This window comes from Patiria miniata, unplaced genomic scaffold (genome assembly GCF_015706575.1).
Source record: "Patiria miniata isolate m_02_andy unplaced genomic scaffold, ASM1570657v1 HiC_scaffold_20, whole genome shotgun sequence".
Classification (NCBI taxonomy): domain Eukaryota; kingdom Metazoa; phylum Echinodermata; class Asteroidea; order Valvatida; family Asterinidae; genus Patiria; species Patiria miniata.
The window spans coordinates 6,414,889-6,438,239 of record NW_024037059.1 but is presented as its reverse complement, the minus strand read 5'-3'; the positions used below and the strand labels follow the sequence as shown (position 1 = coordinate 6,438,239).

Below are 23,351 nucleotides of genomic sequence, written 5' to 3'. Positions count from 1 at the left end.
TTTTTAGGAAGACCTCCCATATATTTTGTACACTATCGTCAATTGTGGACCTTCGGACAATCGCCCTTTATTGTCCTTTAATGTTCAAAGTCCACAATTTGAATGTGTGAACAAGTACACACGCCCCACCCCTATACCCCCCCCCCCCCATCTGTTCTTTCATTTGTTAATATCAGGCATGCAACTGGGAGGTAACAACAAAAGACTTTTAGAGTTTTTTATAATTTTTCACGGCATAACTGTGAAATCAAAATGAGGAAATCAGCTGATCCGAGGAAATGCCTGCAATATTAAACTCTGAATCAAAATGGTAAGGCTCACATAAATGAACAGAAAAGCTCACTGGACATATTATGGAAATTGGCTCTGCTGACACAAGATTTGAGCCCTCTATGGGCTGAGCGTCAAGAAATTAAAACCCCCAAAAAGTGGAACACAGAATAATGACCTCAGATCTGTTATTTTAGCTCAGGAAAAAATAGGGCTCTCTCAAATGACGTCATTTCCTACAGACCAGCCATGTGCATCGGCATTTTCAGTGTCAAATTGCATAAGGCGCATTGGCTGCATTGTATTTCGAACACATTTCGAGCAACAAGCGTGTGCTGGAGCATTTTCAACACTGCGAATGCGTGCTTGATTGCGTAAAATATGCAGTTGCAGTTTTCCTACAGAGATGGCCGTCATTGAGAGAAACCTATTACTAGTGGCAAAGTCTACTATTTCTGACAAAATATCAACCCATGAGGTCAACCCACTGTGCACATTGCCAACAGCATGAGTGCGCGTCTTCATTGATATCCATTGCCACACTGCATGAACCATCTGCACGCAACCTACGCCCATGCACGTATGCAAGACTTTTATGCCTGTCAGACTTTTGTGCATGCATGTAAGACATTAATCCTGGCTGTGATTGGTCAAAAACACCACGAAGCAGGGCTTAGTGGATCAGATAATTCATCAGAGTCCAATATCAAGAAAAGTTGAACTCACGTGTGATGGTGACAGTGAATTGGCACATGGTGGTCTTGCCGTTGTCCAGATTAGTTGCGGTGCATTGGGTGATGTGAGTGCCCCATCCCAAGGACGAGCCATTCTGACGACTGCAACTGATTTGCAATGCATCGCCAGTCAGCTCAAGGAACACCGGCTGCCAATATACCACAAAACATAAGCATGCAACTTTAGATTTTGATTTTAAATTAATTAAAATGTATTACTAATCATATAAACTACAAGGAAACTTTACCAGGTATATGAAACCTTTTTAAAAGTTGGACAAAGAATTTGACTGGAGCGAGGTTTGAACCTGCAATCTCTAAATTACTGTACCGTACCTCTACCAACTGAGCTATCCAGCCCTATGTTGGCAGTTCCTCAGTTTCTCAATGTCTTTGTTCAAAGCCACTAGTCAGAAGCCTTTGACAAAACTGGGGAACCACCAACATAGGATAGCTCAGTTGGTAAAGCAACGGTACAGTATTCCGGAGGTTGCAGGTTCAACCCTGCTTTAGCCAATTTCTTTGTTTAACTGTTTAAAATTAACTTTTAACTTAAAAAAATACCACAAATAAAAAGAACAATTTTGAAGTATGCACTCATGGAGCAGTCATGTTTTTGCAACCCAACATTTGATATCTTTTACATTATACATCTCTGACACAACTCTTACCTCTGGCCAAAAGATCGCAGTTAATTTTTCTTTGGTAGTTACATCCTGACTGTCAGGACAAGACACAAGGACAGGGGACAGATTGTCTATAGAACGGAGGAAAAAACAGGATTATTGGAAATCTACCATCACTAGAGAAGTAGAGAGCTTTCCAATCACTGTAATTGAACAAGTCAGTCGAAACTTTCTGGTAAGAACAACGCTTGAAGGTAATTAAGTCTTCAAATTACAGGCTCGTTATGTGCAACTGAATTAGGGATGTAGTCGAGTCCATCACAAGTCCCTGCAAGTCCAGCACAAGTCCTCCAGTCATAATTCAACTCACAAGCTATTCACATGAGCTCTGGCAAAAACATTCCTTAGTTATAGTTCATCCACTGTTACCTATGACAAGTGATGGACTCGACTTCATCCCTGAGCTCTTAATCACATTTAAACCCCCCCCCTCAAGAAACCTTACTGAATTGAAAGCCACTGGAATGCTTCCAATTGACTTGCACCCTGTGTACATACACTATCAATTCAGTATGTGCAGATCACTATTTTTATTTATGCCTTCTGTGAAAATTTGCTGAATCATCAATTTTTTTGTGCTAAGATGCTCCATGACATTGTGCACTGTCATATTTGTGCTACTGATGATGCCTTAATAGGGCTCTCTCATGACCCGGCCTACATCCAGATACTGGAAATTCAGCGTCGCCATTGTGGTAGGCAAAGATCATCTTATTGCGCACCACACAGTATGACGTAGGCAAGCCTTCAAAGCTGTGATGAATGGCTCAAACTGTGAATAAAATGCAGAGCCAACACCCAGTGCTGGGTCAGCACGATAATGACAACCCTACACGGCACAGGTAGTGACCATTATGCCATTTGATGAAAAATACTAGGTTATTTTTATGTGAAATAAACCCTCCTGTCTAGTTTACAGGGAATGAGTTGGTTGCTAACCAAACGCTTGCCTACTGCAATGTTGGCCAATCACGGTGAACCAGGATGGTCACGTGTACTTTGACGTCATAATAGTTCAGGAACTGAAATGGAAAATGACAAGTGAGCCCGTACCTTGAATGTTAACACTGAAATTGCAAGCCACGCTGTTCCCTCCAGCATCAGTGAAGATGTACGACACGTCGGTGTCCCGAGTGAAATTGTACGGTGAGGTGATGTCTGGTGGAGTCTTAATCACGGTCGGTTGGATACCTGAATTGTCATAAGCCATGGGGATATCGAAGGATAGCACAACGCCCAGCGTTTGGCCTGACATGGAGCCTGATAGAGAGTTGGGGCAGACATGTAGGGCTGGCGGCACTCTGTCTGTCATGGAAAATAGTTCATGAGAATTATCTCTCTGAAAATGATTTCAAAAACACATTGTCTTCCTTAACTATTAATGTATGGCAGGCAGAATATAAGCTCATCTTGGCACAGGAGAATGTGAGCTGTTATATCAGATTACAATGTTTATCGCATTGTTTGAATTTGACGTATGTGAGACAATTAATTCTGTACACAATGGTAAAGGCTGATCACACTTCAAGGAGCAGATAAACTGCAAGGGGCAGGTACACTTTGTTGTTAGAATTGATCTGTTATTGACTCCTTGGACAAGCACCCCCTCAACGGTGACAACGAAAGGGATGCGACAGGCACTTGAATGTCATTATGCACCACGCGACAATCGTGCAAAGAAGCTATGAGATTGTGCGCATGGTACCAGTGCGAACATGTTCACAGCATGCTCACCACACTGAAGACTCATGAGTAGCCTCCAGCGATTCGTCATCATTCATGAAAGCTGAAGTGGGAGGGACACACCATGCCCACCCACTGGACGTACGACTAATTTCATTCTGAGTGTTTACAAACCCAGATAGCGTCTTCGCATGAGCACCTGCGTTTAAGAGTCCCTTCCAGTTATCTGCCTATAAACTCTCTCTTTGTAACCATTAAGAGGGCATGGAGTTTATAGCACAATCAATTGTTCCTGCATGGGGTCTTTTCTAGACTTACCCAAACACTGTACGTTGAGTGTGTACAGGTTCTGGTCCCACGTTCCGTTCGACAGACAGGTCAGTCTCTGATGGTGTGCAGGGCCTACCAAGTCAAATCCATTGCGGCAGTAGAATTGACAGACGGTGCCGTAATATGGATGGATGGGACCACGACAGAATGATGGAGTGACACCCCCATCCAGGGGAATCAGCTGATCAGGTAAGGGTGGACAGCTGGCAACTACAAGAGAAAAAAGGCAGCCCTCGTTACTGTTACAGGTAACAAAGAGAAGGGATGTGTTGATTTATTTCATATTTTCTTGCAGTCTGGAGTTTCACCAATCATGATTTACAGTGTTTTGTGGAAAGCTCCCATGGCAAGTTACTTGGGTTACGAATGCTTTGTGAAAGGTTTCTTGTGAGAAGAAAACGAGCACCACGTTTTCAAATAAGAAAAACATCCAGAAGTTGAGGTCCTCGAGAAAGGTCAATTTTAGTATTTCAGTTTTTTTATGCACATTGCCCCGAACAAGGTTGAAACCCACTCAAGATAGTAAGAATAGTAAGTACTCAGGAAAACTGAAGGTAAGAATCAACATTCCTCTTGAAATAGGACAGATCATAGATTGGAGGGAAGCACCAGGCAAGGAGTTCCAAAGAGATGCAGCACATTATCAAACAAAATACTGAATGTTTATGAGTGCACTGTTAAGACTAAATCATTAGGTGACAGATGGAATGTTCCATTTCACAAGGCGAAGTCGAGTGGTCTGAAACATTCCATCAGTCACCAAGGGAAATATTCTTTCCACTGCACGAATGTACAACATTCATTATTCGTTTATACAATGCCTGAATAGATCCTCGCCATCTTATTGGTAAATAGCCTGGTCCTATGAATGTACAGCATCAAAGCCATAACGGCTGTGTAGCACAACCAATAGTGTGACCATGCAATGGATGAATAATTCAATGACAAGTGATCAACAACCCTCCAATCAGATGTAGGGCATTTATTCAGGCGTTGCATAAAAAAAGCTATTGAAATTTTGCCAGGGCTGGCCGACTTTACTGTTTTACAGACTAGCTTGATTTTGACTGGACAGCGCAGTGCACGCTTATTTGAGTCTCATATGAATCCTTATGCTAGGGACCCCAGACATGATATGAACATGCACCATTCTTGTTTTAGACCGATGTTGGACAAACAGGAAGACTGTTGATAAATGCAGGATACAATATTGTTTATTCTACACTCACTTCGGCAGGATGGTCGTGGACCATTCCAGGCCCAGAACATCAGCCCAGTGCTGGCATTCCTGGAGCAGGTAGCAGTGTCAGAGCCCTGTAGCGTGTAGCCATTCTGGCAGCGGACTTGGCAAGTAGCTCCGTGGCTGTTATCACATGCCGCGACAAAGTCGCCATAAAATGGCGGGTTGAGCTGTCTGCACTGGCGAACTGAAATTAATTTGAGATGGGAATAAGCAGATTTAAACGAGTTGCTAATTAATAAGAGTATCACAAGGGGCCAAGCTTATATATTTGCCTAAGAGTTAATAATACGGTTCTTGAAGTTTATGTTTGGAAAGATGAGATGACACACCTTTAACGTGAACATCGAAGTCACAGTTTCCCTGGTTCCCTGCCCCGTCGGTAGCCGTACACCTGATGATGTGTTCCCCTACTGGCAGGGTCGCTGGTTGTTGGACGTTGCAGGCTATGGAGGGTGTTTCTCCTGAGTTGTCTGTTGCTGTCACGTTCCATGTCACAGTGGCATCAGACGCACCTTGCAGAGTGTATGCGATGAAATCCAACGGGCATGAAGTGAACTGGGGATACTCGTAATCTGAAATGAAATACAAGAAAAAATATCATCGTCATTTCAAGCCAATATCTCAGTTGGCCATATGCAAAGGACTTAAATGAGTTAACTTACAGTACACACATGAAAATCAAACGTTAAAATATTGATCATTTATTAACACTGAAATTTGACAGATGCTTGAGGAATGTGGCGCTACTAGCTAGTACCCTCATTAACAAGAATGTTTGTACTTTCACCAAGAAACAGTAAAATTGTATGCAAAGCTAAAACTCATGTGTACTTTCTTTCCCATACAATTCTTAACAAGACTATAGCCTATCATCCGCATAAGCAGATGATAGGCTAAGTGACAATGCTGCCACTAAAATGCAGGACTAAACAAAACACTGACATATACAATTCATATTTAGGCGAAGTAAAAAAAAAAACATGTTTAGCGTCCCCGCCCGCTTCCTTTTTAGAGGCCGCCTCCTTTTTTTTTTTTTTTTTTAAAAGACAAAAATTGATAAATTTTAACGATCTCTGACGAAAAAAATCGTATTTTTAGACTTTTATACCGTGTATAAAGCTGTGGAAACAGTCAATGAGTCCAAGTGGCGGCCATTTTGAAAAAAGCTGGTAACCATCTTGAAAAATAGCCCGGCCGCGTTGTCTTGAAAAATGTGTCGGGCGGCCATTTTGAAAAAAAAAAAGAAAAAAAAAAAGGGCCTCCTCCTTCCTTTTTGTCAAAGAGGCAGGACACTAAACATGGTTTTTTTTTTTTTATTTTGCCTTATAGGTAAACTCATTGCCATTGTGGTTCCAGTGTTGTACACTGGTTCCTTCTATTATCGTTCATATTATAGTGTTCATTGGGGCACAGTGGGAACTAGTTAACCAGAACTGTCGACAAAATTTTATTTTTGGGGGTTCAAATGTAGTTCAAAGGCGTTCTCGATAAGACAAACAGTCATTTTGAATGAGTTTTCTAAATAATTCACAAATGTTTTGTGTAATTGTCCAAAAGATTTGGGAGCTGAAGGGTGATATTTGTCATAGCCAAATGGTATAGGGATGTTTGCTACAGCATATTTCTACTGTAATAGCAGATTTAAAGTAATAAATTTAACAATATCGAAAAAATCCAGACTTTGATCGAAGTCAAATCCTACCAACGCAAGTGAAAGCAGTGCTGTCACGTGACCAATACCCGCTACCCAGGCAACGGATGAAGTCATAGGACGGAGGATCCACCCTGTAGCCTGACTGTGAGCAACGCAGGAAGCAATAGTCATTGAAGGTTGGGGAAGTCAGGCAAATAGCTGGAGATATCTCCATACCAGCAGAGGGCACTAGAACTGAACAATTACGCTCTGTGTGGAAATAGAAACATATATATCACAGACAGTTGTCATTGAAGGTTGGGGAAGTCAGGCAAATAGCTGGAGATATCTCCATACCAGCAGAGGGCACTAGAGCTGGACAACTACGCTCTGTGTGGAAATAGAAACAGATATATCACAGACAGTTGTCACTGAAGGTTGGGGAAGTCAGGCAAATAGCTGGAGATATCTCCATACCAGCAGAGGGCACTAGAGCTGGACAACTACGCTCTGTGTGGAAATAGAAACAGACATTTTAATATTCATTACCTAGGGCCAGTTTCTTGATACTTATAAGCACATAATCTCCTGCGGACATAACCATTATTCACTTAACAAAAACGTTGATCAGTAACCACAGCAACTTGTACGCTAACCTCAGATGCCGAATTCGTGTTAAATATTGGTAAAACAATAAATAATTTCCATGCACACACTTGTAGATCTAATGAAATATAATAGCACAACCTTTCTGCCACAATTGAAACAACCTTTCTGCAAACCAAGCATTAAACAGCAACTTGAAATTTAAGCCTGGGTCATTCTAATTGAGCTTTTAAAGCACATGACTTTCTGCTGAGAGTAGAGGGATTCACATCTCAACGGATACATGAACACAAACGTTTATCTATCCATAACTGTTATCGAGCATTGCATTGTTTTGCATGATGTAGACGTACGAATATGCTTACTGATTGGAACTGTTTCCAACAAACAAGTGTTGCTTTCAAGCCCATCATAAGTCCCTGCAAGTCCATCATGAGTCCTTCAGTCTCAAGTCAAGTAGCTTTCAAATGAACTGTTACAAAAGCATTCCTTTGTCATTGTTCATCCAGTTACTTGTGACTAGCTGTATGAAAGGACTTGTGATGGAAGGGCAGCGTCTAATGAAAAGCTCACATCTGTGGCTAATAATGCTTTGAAACACAGACAAATGGCACATACATCAATTTATACTCTTTCAATCAAATCACAAATGATTAAATCACAAACGATTAAATCACTCCGAAAGAGGGTGAAAATTGAGAATTTACTATGCAATTCAAATTGACGCAAAGCATGTGTTATATCCGTGCCGTCTACATGCATAGCAGACAGAGAGTCACAATGACAATTCTGTCTTACTGCAACAAACATGTGAGACAACCACATACTTTCACAGGAGAAGTCGACCACATCCCACGTGCTATTTGCTAGACACATAGACTGCTGGGAACCAACTCCACCGTAGCCATAAGGACAGTACCAGCTGCAAGTGGTGCCCAGTACTTCAGTGGCTGGTGGGTACTGAAAGCAACCTGAGCGTATAGCAGGGAGCCGGTCAGCCAGGGCCGGGCAAGTAACCGCTGTAAAAAAAAAAAACCTCACTTTGAAATTCCTTTACTACACGTAACACATGAACAACCGCAACTCTTCAAATGTATGGAACTTTTTTTTTCCTTTAAAAAAGGATTGAACAAATTACTGCTATCCATATACTTCTTCTTTAACAAATCCACGCACTGATTGTCATGTGGTTTTGTTACAGGTTTCCTAACATGATTTACTAGTTTTTCTTCCCTCTTGTTGAAGCACGCATCACACCTACTGAGGATTTAATGCATGTATTTCGAAAGCGATAGCTCAGAATTGTCACAACTGTCTATGCTGGTGTGTTCATGTGGCAGATATGTGATCATTACAGTACAAAAACTGAAACAACACTTTCAAACCAAGACAAACTAATAAATGATTTTTCTCATCAGATTTAGAAATTCGACAAAGTGATGATTATATGCCCACAACAAAATGTTCATTTACTGTCCAATATTCTGGGTATGTTGAAGATAGAGATATTCCTCTTTAATGACCACAATCTCTCGTATGCAATCAGACACATTTGCGACCTGTCATCACAAAATGACCTTCAAATCAGACTTTTTAAGAAGTGAGATATCTATTTATCTGCATTCTGCAGAACAAACTAGGCCTTTCAAACGGTATACAACAAGGGGTACTGAGTATATGGTAACGGACATAAAGACAATACTTGAGGTTGTAAAACTGATTCTTGAGAAAATGGAATTTAAAAATTCTGCAATTGTGTGACAGTGAATGCACAGTCAACAACTAAAACGGGATGAAAAAAGGTTTTAAAGATTGATGCTTGAAGGAAACAAAAAAAGTGGAGATAGGACTTTCGACCTGAAAAAAAATCAACCACCCCTTCAAATGTTGGCTTTGCCCCACTGTGCTGCAAAATGGCAATTTCCAACTTAAAGCTCATTTCAGGGAGACAGGTCACATTTGGATGCATTATCAGGATAATACAATAATGACGTATGATGAGCTGCTCACGTAAACATCTTGGGCTTGTCCCAGACCACTCCACTTGCAAGTCATTGCCATTCAGCTGATTGATCCAATTCATCTGTACACTGTTGATAACTCTCTGACAGGTCCTAGTACTAGGACCATCCAGGTCATAGCCTGCATTGCAGGCAAAGCTGCAACTGGCTCCGTAGATGTTACTGGGGCACTGGACCAAGGAACCACTGGCAGGGGCTTGTAGAGGGCGACAGCGCAGAACTGTGAAGGGCAAGGGTTAAAGAAGGAATGGAAATATAAAGGGATACAGGTGGAATTCTGGGAGGAATTTACACGCTGGATAACATTACATCATCTCACATGACAACCTATTGAAGACAACCATTTCATCATCTTTGAAAATTCTAAATCTTTTAGGTAAATTCACTCCCTATGCTGAAATTTCTTTAGAAAACTGCATGGATATGACATTCCACAATTTAATTTGCAAAACTTCATTCCTTTCTCTTCTGGGTATGTAAATGTCCATATTTTTCTGTTTCCTTGTCTTTTTTTAACGGTTTCAATGCTTGTATTTGTAACGATGCTCGGCATGATTTTCCAATGGGGTGGCGCACTGCCGGTGTGTGCACACGGTATAAATATTATTCACTGTAGTCTTTTAGCTCTGTACAATTGTTGACTTATTTGGTACAGGCGGTTCAGATACATACACAATAGCAAACGAGGAGTGAATTTGACATCAAGAAACATTCTCTGTGAAATTTTGCCTGAGTTGATATGCGTTCAACTTTTGCAAACTTACAGTGTGAAAACCTGTCATGAAGTCAAGAATTTGCCTTTGCATTCACCTTTGCGCTGAGCATAACCTGGCCTATACTCTTTCAAATTCAGTGAAACCTGTCACAAGCAAAATGAGCAATGCATTCCCTATGCACTGAAGTTTATGTTAGGACCAAGTGCATGGGTCAGCCTACCTTGTACAGTGACGTACACATCACAGCGTCTGCTGTTCATGGCAGCATCTGTAGCAGTGTATATCAGACGAGTTGTACCCTCAAGGAATGAAGAACCTGAACCGAGGCTCGGGTCTTGACTGCATACAAAGAAATGAAGAATTGTACCATTTTTTTTTTTAATTGTGTTTTGCCCCTTGCCGACATATTTTTTATAAACACTGTATATTCAGTACAGTGTGTCCGAGGGCTTGCAAAAAAATTCACCATTTGTTTCGGTTTGGACTCGAACTTTAACATCCTGCCTATTAGCGCAGACATCTTACCACTTACTGCTAGGATCAGCTGGCTGGTTTAAATCTGATGTAGCAGCAGATTCCGCAACCAAAATGGTCATACAATGGAATTTATGTCAGGAGATGTAAATTTAAACCTCCCCTACCAAAGATTTAAACGAGACAAGGGTAAACACTGAATTGGTAAAATCTTCCCAGAGTCCGCACTTTTGAAATGGTAAAACTTTTACCAAGACCGTCGGCCAAAGGAACCAATCTGGGCATAAAAACATAAAGTAACCATTGATCTTGGGAAAAGTAACCGAGAGGCAACTTTTCTTGGCTATTTGCACTGGAACTAAATGGCAGAGTACCCATCATCTCGGCTTTACCATTATGCTTTTTTTAATACAAACCTGCTCACAGAGACATCGCCAGAGTTATCCGTGGCCTGTGGTGTTTGGAAAGTGACAATAGCTTGTCTCATGTTGGCCGGTGCAATTTGATTGACGTACACGGGGCAGGCATCAGTGAAGACTGGTGGCTGATAGTCTGGCAAAAAGCAAACAAACAAACAAACAAACAATTAAATTTAAAAGTTGCTTCTGGTAAATAAGGTAATAAAATGATAAATGTGAACAATGGTGATCAGCACACATGACAACGAACTTGAGTACTGTAAATGATGTTACATACATGGACTCTTTCCATCAGCCTTTAACAGTCAAAATGCAATGTGCGATCAAGTGTTTTGTTTGTCGATGTCTAATCTCTAGGGATCACACGATTCGCGAGCACCACGCTCAGGGTTTTCCAAATGTGCGGTCATGTGACCAGTCCTATTTGATTGATAGAGGGCCCACCATCGTGCAAGCTTCAACTAGATGGGTCGCGGTAGCGATCAAGTTAACTCGAAAGCTAAACGTGCATTTCCAATGCAAGGAGCCAGCGCTTGGACTGCCGGCGTCTGGCTGCATTTGGGCAAGCATTAGCGATCAGGCTAACTCGAGAGCCAGAATTTGTTGCAGTTACGGGCTGGAGTTCAATCACAATGGCATCATGTACGCTGCATCCCCATATGAAAAGACGAAGTGCTTTCGGCAATAATGACTCATGAAAAAGAGTTTCGAGATCTTTTTACGCAGTAGTGGGAGTGCAGTACTTGGCGCACTTCTGCTAAGGATTGCGGCAACCATTGCAGCCACTTTGCGTCTTCGGCCTTCCTGTGTGATTAGTCAGGGTTTGCTTGGATCGTTGTCAGTTGCACCGCAGTGAATAGGCTGCTTCAACGATACTACCGATGCTAATAGCCTCTTTGTTGCTTTTCTATACCCAAGTTTGGGTATATTGATTGGGGTCGTGGGAGATTTCTTAACTTAACACAAAAGGATTCCAGTTTCTTCTGAGGCCTAATTACGCAAGTTTATTTCAGCAACTGGCGTTTCTGTTCTGAAATTTTGAATTAGCATGGGTATGTTTATACATGATTTGCTATTTTTCTGACGGGAATAAGTTCTTACTTTGAGTTAACAGGGTTTTTGAGTTAACGGGATTTGACTTATCGAGATTTGACTGTAGAGTGCTTGGGTGGCTCAGGCCCAATAGGGAGTAACAGGCAGGGTGGTTTAGGGCGGTAAAGGGACAAATGGGTGACACATTGAGTTTACCTGAGCAAGAGACTGGGCGTGCATCGCTCCACACTCCTCGGTCAGTACACACCTTACTGTATGGACCACTGAGAGAGAATCCATCATCACATGTGAATGTACACAGAGTGTTGTAAGGAAGTTCAGCCTGGGTAGAGCAGTCACTTGGTTGCACTGTGCCGTGAGTCAGATTCCGTAAGCTATTACACGTGACAGCTGCAACGAAGAATGATTTGGATCTACAACATACCATGAGCAATCTATGAATCATATAGTTTTCATGCATAAAGTGCCCCTTTTATTGCAGTAAGAAGAAAACAAACAAATGCCAACCACACTTCTAAATAACTAATCAAAGCTTTTACAAAGATAGCAAATAGATTAATCCAGCAACAACCATTTTCTAAGGTGGCACCGGCCTCCTTTGACCAATAGGAACGTTACCAAAATACACACGCACCTTGTCTTCAACACGTGCAGTAATATAGTGACTAACAAATTGACTAAAAACAAGCTCGTTTAGTCTTGCCCTACCTTCACAAACTGGTTGCATTCCGGTCCACGTCCCATCGGCCAGACAAGTCCTTGTGGTTCCACTCTGGGATGTATGGTTGCTACGGTAACCAGGATTACACACAAAGATGCAGGATGACTGGTAATCCACCTCCTGGCCACTGCAGCCTGATATGAAGCCGTTAGGAAAAGCTGGTACTTGGCACGTGTTGGCTAGTGAGCAAAAACAATAAAAAAGAAAATTGATTTGAACTCAAGACATAAGGCTAGACACTAGTCTACAGAAGTTTGACTTAATTTGATGGTTTGTTGTTCCTTATAAAACGTGAAAACAAAATGAAAACAAACACAACCAACTTCTATCATCAAAATATGCACATGGAGTATCAATCATTTATCTTCAAACTTGAATCCTCTACCCTGATTGGTTGATGCATCGCAACAACAGTGTCATGTTATACCTAATACCATGGTCCATATCGTACTCTGCGCATCGTGCTATTCTATGATGCATGCAGTAATCCTACGGCACGCACATTGAAATGTTTGTGTACAGTATGTGTTTTCTATCTTAACTGTGCGTGAAGTTTGCTTGAAGATTAATTTGTTATCCCAATTTGACATTGACAATAAATTTGACATTGTAGCGTGTCTGTGTCCCATGCCACTCGGTTTTTGACCTCATAGCATTTGGGACACATTTTTCCATGTTTCATGAACGCGAATGGAATAAACATTATATAAGTTATCCCAAGAGCGCATGTGTCCCACTTACCATGAGGCTGACGGCCGAGTGTTAAGTAGGACGCAAGACGCACCAAAAAACATAGTTGCATACGAAAGTACAAGATCAACCATCTTGAGTACTTACGGACACACTCTACCGATGGGCTCTGCCAATAACCCACTGTGGACGACGCTACCTTCTTAACACACTCAGCTGTAACTTGTTGGCTGCCATTCGACAGTGTGTAACCTTCCTCACAGCTGATGTTGCACACTGAACCAAACACAGCAGCTTTATCACATTCCCCCTGGCCCGACACCAGACTGGTCTCACTGTTCTGGGGACCGTACAACGGCGGGCACCTGGTGACTGTTGCATGAATGGGATAAAATGGGGTAAACTGGGATAAACTGGGTACACACCATGCCATACAGTGGCGTAGCCAGGAATTTTTCAGTGGGGGGGCGCTGGAACATTTCATGGGGGGCGTCAAGCAGGGGTGTCAATCGCTTCTCAAAAGTGGGGGGGGGGGGACATACCTTGATCATAACTGATGCAAGCGCGAAGCGCGAAGCCCTTACGGCGTGGGGTTCGGGGCCCGCTTAAGGGCCCCGAAAAAATTGGATTCTAGATGTTCTGTGATGTGATTTGAAGCAATTTCTTACGACTTTCCTCCATGCTTTAACTAATATTTTCTTGGCAAAAGATAATTATTTGAACATCGTTTTCGAGGTTGGAGACATTGAATAAGCTATCGGTATTCTGAGCTATTGGCGTGGGGTTCGGGGCCCGCTTAAGGGCCCCGAAAAAAATTGGATTTTCGATGCTCTGTGGTGTGATCTGAGGCAATTTCTTACCACTTTAACCAATAATTATCTTAGCACAAAAGTTAATAATTTAAACATAATTTTTGAGGTTTTCTCAGCTAAAGGCATAAGAAAATTTTGTGAACATTGTTTTCGAGGTTGGAGTCATTGAATCAGCTACCAGAATTCTGAGCTATAGGCGTGGGGTTCGGGGCCCGCTTAAGGGCCCCGAAAAATTTTGGATTCTAAATGCTCTGTGGTGCTATCTGAGGCAATTTCTGACCACTTTAACCAATATTTTCTAAGGAAAGAGACATTGTAGTACATAATAGGGCCCATGGCGTCATGTAGATCAATTATAATTTTTTTAGAAACTCAAAATCTCAGTGGGGGGGCGACTGGGGGGGCGACAAGGTTTCATGGGGGGGCGGTCGCCCCCCCCCCCCCCCCACGCCCCCCCGGTGGCTACGCCACTGATGCCATACGATGCAGCATTATCACATTCCCCTTGGCCCGACACCAGACTGGTCTCACTGTTCTGGGGACCGTACAATGGCGGGCACCTGGCGACTTTTGCATGAATGGGGTACTTTTGGGTAAAATGCGGTAAATGTGGGGTAAAATGGTCATGTCACAGCGTCGTTGTCAAGACCATCAAAAGTCCGTCACAAGTCCACTGCGAGTCAATCAAAAGTCTCAAGACAAAGTCAAGTCCCAAATTATTCGAAAGCCATAGTAACAAACACATTCCTTTTCAATGTTCATCCAATGCAACTTGTGACTGACTTGTTATGGACTTTTGAGGGAATCGACTGCAAAACTTCACAAAATCAGTTATTGGGCTAGTGGTAATTCAAACTACTAGAAATTTATATGACCAAAAGTAACTCAATGAGATTATTGTTACCTAAGACATTTACTAGGAGATCACATGTTGCTGAATTGTAACTGGCATCTTCCGCAAAGTAGTTGAAATGATATGTCCCTTCATAGAATACAGAGCTCCTATTTGCTGGTACTGGCTGGCCATTGATGCTAACCAGCGTCGCAATGATGTTACCACTGGCGTCTATGGCCTAAATGATTCACAAAATAATGTCAAATAAACGTCACAAAATAAATGATTCACAAAATAATGTCATCATTATTACACGTCATACATATTTATGAGCCAAACATGAATCTTTCATTGGCCGATGTTCATACACATTTAAGGAAGTTAAGGTAGCTATTTCCTATCCCATACAAGCGATGCATGTACTGTACGTATCACCCAACCGGTCAGTAGAACTAGGCCAGTAGAAGATAAGCTCCTGGACTCCTCACTATGTAATAGCTACTGCAAATCAAGTTGGTACCACCCTAAAGTCTGAACAACAAATGCTTTAAAATGCGCATTAGGCCAAAAAAAAAAAGTCTCCGGTTTCTGGTATGGAGCTTGCCCAAAAAGTGGTGCGGTGACGCGGCTTTTTTTTTTTTTTTTACCTGATTTTTTTGCTTCAAATGTCGGCTGATGACTGCAAATGGTGCCCGACTAAACTTAGTGCGAATATATGGGAGTCCAGAGAGGTCACATAAAGCTTATTCTCGACCATAACCTAATCTAAAAACACGTTAAAATTGTGCAGCAGCAGGATTCCAGTCAAACCAGTGAGTTTGGCGGTTTTGAGACATCATCTTTCATTGAAAATTTTTTTTTCATTTTGCCGACGCGCATGGCTACGGCGACGCGCGCTCATACCAGAAACCGGAGACTTTTTTTTTTGGCCTTACAGCACGTTTTTTTTTTGAATTTTGCTAATTTTGATCAATATGTAGACTTCACTTCCAAAACGCTAATATTCATTTGAAAAAGTGAAAAAGGTGCACGGCTATGAAAACCTCTAGGAAAAAACACAGTATAACAGCTGTTTCTAAACTACATTTTTTTTGCATTATTGTATTCTTAAATTGTGTTGAAATAATATAACAGTTGTTGAACTGACTCTGGACAACCAAAAGAGTGCGGGATTCTAAAGAGTGCGGGATTCTAAACAAAAAGACATTTATCGCATTTGGGAAACAACTCTTCCTTACTGTGAGTGGTTCCCACTCGTAGCCCACAACTGCAAAGTTGGCCCTCTGTTCTGCAAACAGCGTGATGTCAGGTGGGCACATCAAAGTGGGTGGGGTTGTATCTGTTCATTTGGAAAATAGAGAAACATGAAATGAATTGACCTGAAACATACAAATCAACAAAATTAGAGGGTCTTATGCTCCAGTCTCAATCAACACCTTTTTCAAGGGCCAACTAATTGGCTGTTTCGGCAACCGGCCGAACCAGCCTTTGTTTTCATTAATATTTTTTCAGTCATTTTTGCCCACAGCATTTATACACATATTTTTGTTACCGGCAATCAATCCCATTGCCTTTATACTCGGCACACACTTAAACCAGCATCTGAAGATGTGCGCGACGTCATCACGTGACCCGTGACGTCACAATATAGGAGCATATTTTGAAGGCCTATATCTACAGAACTACAAGGCCAATTGGGTTGAAAGTTGGTATGTACCTAAACCGGGATGTGTTATAGATGAAAATTGAAGTGACGTTACGATAATGTCATCATGGGTCACGTGCCGTCACGTTAAAGATTAATAGATTTAATCTTGAAAATCAATATAAAATTAACTGTGAGAGACCTGAACTTGACGTTTGCGGCAATCGATAGAATAATCCAGGGTCTTCATTTTTTATAATATGTGCAAAATCACGCGACCCTTGCCTTGCAATTTAAAATGGGTGAAAGATGTGAACTTGCTTTTAACGATGTATGCTATGGCTAAGTTGTTATTTACAAACAAAAATATAGATATAAATGAAAATTGATGTGACGTCATCATGACATCATCACATCACATGTGATGTCATAATTCAAAGCCCTTTGAAAATGTAATCACATATTATATGCCACAATTTATTATAAACAGAACTACACATCCTTCCTGGATGGAACTTCTACTTCAAACTTTACATGTCACGTGTCAAAAAAGTTACTGAAACAGCCCTGTGTTTGTCCACAAACATAAGTCTAGTTTTGTTGATTTTCGAAAACCAAATGACGTTTGTTGAATAACAAGATAATAAACAAGATACACATTGTTTGAGCAAGACAGAAATTCCTAAAAAAAGAGAAAAGGCTTGCTTTTTAAAAGCAAGATGTATGGCTGGAATCATGGAAATCCAATAAGAAACAACCTAATCTTGATGGGAACATGTATATGGGTAGTGAAGAACTACAATGAGGAAACAAAAGGAGGGAATTTCTGTCTCTCTCAGGCAAATAAGCCCAAAACTTTGTGGAGTGCATCTAGTATAAATAGGGTCAATGTCCAAATCCATGACATGCCATGCACCATTCGCCAACAATCAATGAAAAAATGGGGATCACTGCCTTTATTGGTCACAGCTCATTTGCACAGTGTGTCCATCGACTTGAGATTAGATGACTTGTAATTGAAGTATGGTGATTTGCGAGGACTCAACTGCAAGTTGATGTCACATCAATTGAGGAAGAGGGACAATTTGAAGTTACAATTGTACACATTAAGAAAGAAAAGCTCACAGTTAGTGTTCCAGAACACAGTCAGATGATATATGCGATGGACACATACCTGTGCATTGTAGAGGAACGCCATCCCATTGGCTGGTCAGCTGACACGTACGACTCCCTGAGCCGCTACTGGTGAATCCCAGGTCACATGACGCCATACAGATAGTGCCATAACTCTGCATCTGGTCTGTGTCATTTACCGCCACTCCATTGAGTGTGCAGGACAAAGGTAGGTAGCCTAGTGCTCCAGGCATCTCCAGTGGATCACATTGGACCGCTGTGTGTAAACCAAGCAAAATTGGATGATTGAGGCATGATGTGAAGTCTGGTTACTAGGTTAAGGGCAAGTTTGTATTTTTAAGCAAAAGCAAAGCAAATTTGTACATCGGGCAAAACCATTAGTCCACTAGTGGTTGATACGAGATTAATTTGCTTGCGCACTAATAGGAACATGCCGACATCTCTAGTCAAATGATGGCCAAAATGTCATCTCGAACTTCTTGATGTTGGCTCCCTGCTATGTGCTATGATGCACATGGTTATTGGTAACCAGTGATGGAACCGTGCCCTGTCGTCCGGTTCCAAATTAATGGTCGACTGGATAGTCCTACCATCCTGCATTCAAGTGAATAGAGTCATACTATGATTAACCATAGTCTCCACTATGGTTAACCATGGTGTGCACAATGCACACTTCAAACACTTAATTTTTCAGGATTCTGTACACGAACAGTATACAACACTTTGTGTGCACTTCCAAGATACCCAGTGGAGGGGGGGGGGATACACCACATATTACATATTTACATGCGTATTGCCCTAAGTATGCGCAACACACCCGTAGCATCTTTGTGTGAGCATCAGGGGTACGATGGCAATGCGTCTGTGAGTCCCACACAGTGGTCTTCCCCAACTCTCTCTTTGTAATCGTTGAGGGGGTACTTGCGCACGAAGTCAATAAGAAATGTATGATAGATGAGTCACATATCCTTACACACCTTCGCACATGATCATGTTGGCATCCCACGTTGCCGTGCCATTCCCGTCGTCAGTACACATGACATCAGTAGGCTGGGTGGGCATGTAGCCCAGATTGCAACCCAGCGTGCACGTCGTGTTGTAGACCTCCTCTGTGTGGGGGCAGCCATTCTTGAAGCCGTTCTGCGATGCGGGCAGTTCACTGCTGTCACAGGTGACAACTACAAGCAATGAAAATATTGACAAGATATATTTAAATTGGGAAAACGTTGATAGCTATTCAAGACTCCATCTGAAATACTTTTATTTGAATATCAACTATAAAAAAATGTGTTTTGTGCCAAATTGAACTGAGTAAAACTTTTAATGAATTAACCAATAAGACACAAGTAATGGGCACCCCCTCCTTCTTCAATTTTACCATCATTGATTTGTAAGTCTTGTTGCTCCGATGAAACTGGTCTGATTTGGTAACATCACCATTACATCTTTCACAGCTTTAAAATGAACATGTAGTCTGTATTTGATCTCGTGCATCGACTTCTTCATGTATACTCATAGCAATAGAAAAGTTCATGCTCCGCGATGAACGAATGGAACCAAAATGCACGGTAAATGGGGCCAAATTGCACGATGTATGACGTAAATCATGCAATGGGTAAATCATGCAATGGAATATTTGTCAATGAAATTAATATTAGGCAAATGCTTCAAGTCATGTAACAAAATTCCACCAATCAAATGACAATTGGATCTATTTAGGTGTTATATAAAAGCTGTTTGAATTCGAAGTAAATGGTTATAAACCTCTTTACCTTGACAGTATGGGAAGGTTGAGTTCCAGTTTTCATCGTTGCCACACGTCACCTCAGTAGACCCAGTCAGTACATGGCCTGGTTGGCAGGCGTAGCGGCATGTAGTCCCTGCTGGGATCTGATCAGTAGCTGGGCAATCCTGTGAGTTGCTGATGTAAGCATTGGCAGGGATGTAGGCTCGTGGACAGGTTTGCACTGAGTAGAAGGAAAGAGAGATGTCGGGGGATTAAGCCCAAAGTAGAAGCATTGTATTAGACTAAACCCTCACAAGAGGAAATACACAATATGGCTGTTAACAAGAGGCAATAGACCCGAGACGTAATGACGTAATGGCTTTGTTTACATATGCGCTTTCCTATGGGAGCGAAGTCGGTATGCAAGATAAAGCGGGGTCCGCCTACTACATAGGAAAGCGCACATGTAAACAAAGTGTGACGTCATTACGTCTTAGGCTTATTCAGTGACATCTGTCTCAAAAACTCAATGAAATCGTTATTGTCACATTTTCTGGTAGATTCAACTCACAAATGATACAATAATGTGTAATAATGTCACGAAATCCTGATTGCGCAAAATCCCAGACAGTTTTGTTATTAAAGTGGTCATGATGAATTTTTGGATTTGTACCTTCGCAGCGAGCCTCATAGCCATCCCAGTATCCCTGAGCCGCTCCAGGCTGTGCCAGACAGCGACGCACTCCACTGCCAGTCAGCTGGTACCCGTCGTCGCAAGTGAACCGACACCAAGAGCCATAGGCTGTCGAGCAGTTGGTGTTGTTGAAAAATCCACCGTTGACTGGTGCGGTCAACGTAGGGCAAGTAACAGCTGCAAAAGGCAAATTACAATATACGGTAGTGTAACTTAATGCCAATGATCCTATATGCCTTTAAAGCACAAGATCTTCTTACAATTTTAAAGTTGAACACAGCATTTGACTTCAGGGAGGTTAGAACTTTTGACCTCCAGATTGATGTTCCAGTGCTCTACAAACTGAGCTATCCAGCACTGTGTTGAAAGTTTGGACTTTTTTGTCAATGTCTTTGTTCAAGTAGGGCTGTCCAGTTTGGACCGAATATTTGGATATTCAAAACTGCCAGCTGCGACTGCGTGCCGCGCCAGGTTGGACTCGAACCCACGACCTCCTGCTTTCTAGTGCAGATGTCTTCTAGGTCGAGTGGTAAGACGTCTGCACTAGAAAGCAGGAGGTCGTGGGTTTTGAGTCCCACCAGAGTGTTTTTTTTCCAACTTTCCCTCGGGAGGTAACACACTGAGTATACAGTGTTTATACGTCGGTGAAGGGCAAAAACCTAATTTGATTAACAGCCAATTTATTATCGTGTGTAACAATTCAACCACACATGTCCTATCAGACTTAATTGACATAAATATACAATAAATTACCGTATGTTTGTACACAACATAAGTAAATCTAGTTGTATATTACAATTCTACAGTGCTGTATTCTTGTACTGACCTTGGCAGGTTGGCTGCTGTGCACTCCACACTCCTGTATCTCCTTGTCTCTGACATTCAATACTCGCCTGACCACCGGTCAACACAAAGCCTGACCGACATTCAAACTCGCAGACAGAGCCGTAGTTGAACTGTGATGAACACGTCCTCCTCTGACCAGTGAGGTAGGAGAGATCTGCACACTGGATCACTGCAATGACAAAGGTTTAAGGGTAATGTTAGTGTGATACCATGCGTAAGTCAAATAGTTAGATATCATGTGATGCATCCCTTAAAATATTCATTCCTTTTGTTCTTTATAATATTCATAGATAAAAACACAGTTATGGTAAAACCTTAGGAATTCCAAATGTCAAAAGGTATTCTTTAAAAATCTTGATATTAGAAAACACCCTTACAAAAAATCCCGACAATTATTTTATTTTGAAATCAGACAATTTAATCCTAACAAATCACACCCCTGGTTTAACATGGAGTATGACACTGAAGTGCCTACATGGATGACCAATTTTTCTTTTGCATTTTCTCATACGGACCAAATACCTCGATGCAATCATCCAATACTGAACATATAACCCAGTCAAACTGGCCCAAGTATTTGGCTGAAGTAAACAACTCCACATGTTGCTGCAAATTCTTCAGCCTTCCTTAGCCCTGAAGAAATCTACACAGTAAGTGTCTGGCAGGCAGTATTTTGAGCTTGTGTATTATGTATGATCCATAACATCCGGTGATACTAAGAGTACCCCCTTACCTTGGACAATGATAGAGAATGAGCATGTCGCAGTGTTTCCTGCTTCATCTTGAGCCCGGTAACTGATGGCGTGAGACCCCCGACTGAACACCGAGCCAGGCGGCAGACCTGCTGTCTGATTTGGTGTGATGTTGTCTCCGGAGTTGTCACACACTAGGGGCAGAATCCAGTTGACAGTTGCGGAGGTCTGGGACGCAGCCGCGAAAGTTCTGATGGTGTACGGGCAGGTCAGTGTTGGATCTTGCACATCTGCAAAGCAGAATGCTAATCTTTTAGTATCCCTAGTGATGAAATCTGACAAAGGAGTCCAATCACTGTTGCAGCATGTTAATTTGTAAAGAATCATTCCAATTTCATGACCAATTTTTGTAACAAATGCGTCTATGAGGTATCTTCCAGCTACAGTTTGGATAAAAGGAACACTGTCCTTGTCAGCATTTAAACTTCTTCCAGACGCTTGCTCTTAGTCCTACAAGTATCCGAGAGTGTGATATCTCTTGATGGCCTAGTTGATCCCAATCTTACAATGAAACCTCTAATACAAAATAAAAACAGAGGTTTAAGACTAGTGATTTACAACAATGGATTCTCTCCTCAATTCTTATTAAAAGCGTACAATCTGTTGTCAAACCACCAAAAAACTTTGCCAAGTTCACGTTTGGAAGTTTATTTACCAAGTCCATTGTAATCTAGGCTTTGAATACAATTTTGGGAGGCAGAGTTGATCAAATCACATAGTTTATACATGTATCACCTTTTCAATTTTGACCCCAAAAAATATCGTAGTTTAAGACAATACTGGTCAATCTCTCTATGGATGACATTGTCCATTAATGGCAAAACAAGTCCTACTTAGGAGCGTGGCTCTGCCCTTGTAAAGCATGTCACTGGAGAGTCACAAAAGAAGAGGTACTTTCAAGCTTTACAGGACTCTTTGTGACATGTTTTTAAAAATTTTATTTTAATGACATTAAAGAAAAGAGGAAATCATTTTGATTTGAGGAAAAAGTTGCATGCCCGAAAAGACTGATCACTGACCTACACATGTTGGGGTTGAACCAGTCCATGAGCGATCAGCTCGGCAGACCCTGGTGCCACTCTGTCCTGGGGCAAAGCTGTAGCCAGGACGAGAGCATAAGTGGGTGCAGATGCTGTTGTAGTTGTTGCCGTTTGTGCAGGAAGTCCCAGGTAGAGATGGACACTGAATTGCTGGCATGTAAACAAATAAACAACTTTACTTTTGATTTAGTGTAATCAGTACCTAACTACGGAAGCGTTGAAGGGCCATGATACAAACTAAAAAAATGTAAAATAAGTCATAATTATGACTTATTATTAAGTCATAGTTATGATATATATGTCATAATTACGACTTAGTAATTGTTAAATCATAATTCATAAATACCTAAGACAGTTTACGCATTCCTATTGGTCGAGAGCCCGTCACGTGGCCGGTCTTAAACAGATGATAAAGACATGGCTAGCTGGTCATAAATGCTTTTCCAGTATCACAAAAAAATTTGGACTCCTATGAAATCCGGTGCCTTTTAACGTTTCATTGGTTGAACGTTCAAATTCCTCCTGTATGCATGCGCAATGTACTACCAGAGAATCAGTATTTCATGGTCCAAAATTCACACTTCACCA

At 41.6% G+C, this 23,351-nt stretch overlaps 1 protein-coding gene across 1 annotated transcript in view; it reads right to left on the bottom strand.

Annotated features, from left to right (window-relative positions):
- LOC119727280 (sushi, von Willebrand factor type A, EGF and pentraxin domain-containing protein 1-like) overlaps positions 1-23,351 on the bottom strand; it is a 51,155-nt gene that overhangs the window by 24,662 nt on the left and 3,142 nt on the right. The window contains exons 4-26 of the mRNA XM_038199134.1: positions 22,743-22,913; positions 21,705-21,953; positions 20,952-21,140; positions 20,105-20,302; positions 19,478-19,672; positions 18,683-18,883; positions 17,746-17,961; positions 16,165-16,265; positions 14,996-15,164; positions 13,427-13,651; positions 12,577-12,768; positions 12,064-12,258; positions 10,813-10,948; positions 10,143-10,261; positions 9,196-9,426; positions 8,013-8,204; positions 6,649-6,849; positions 5,276-5,518; positions 4,933-5,130; positions 3,692-3,913; positions 2,744-2,995; positions 1,676-1,761; positions 997-1,153 (exon numbers count right to left, since the gene is read on the bottom strand). Coding sequence (XP_038055062.1) covers positions 997-1,153; positions 1,676-1,761; positions 2,744-2,995; positions 3,692-3,913; positions 4,933-5,130; positions 5,276-5,518; positions 6,649-6,849; positions 8,013-8,204; positions 9,196-9,426; positions 10,143-10,261; positions 10,813-10,948; positions 12,064-12,258; positions 12,577-12,768; positions 13,427-13,651; positions 14,996-15,164; positions 16,165-16,265; positions 17,746-17,961; positions 18,683-18,883; positions 19,478-19,672; positions 20,105-20,302; positions 20,952-21,140; positions 21,705-21,953; positions 22,743-22,913 — 4,338 coding nt within the window. The remainder of the gene's footprint in view (positions 1-996; positions 1,154-1,675; positions 1,762-2,743; positions 2,996-3,691; positions 3,914-4,932; positions 5,131-5,275; positions 5,519-6,648; positions 6,850-8,012; positions 8,205-9,195; positions 9,427-10,142; positions 10,262-10,812; positions 10,949-12,063; positions 12,259-12,576; positions 12,769-13,426; positions 13,652-14,995; positions 15,165-16,164; positions 16,266-17,745; positions 17,962-18,682; positions 18,884-19,477; positions 19,673-20,104; positions 20,303-20,951; positions 21,141-21,704; positions 21,954-22,742; positions 22,914-23,351) is intronic.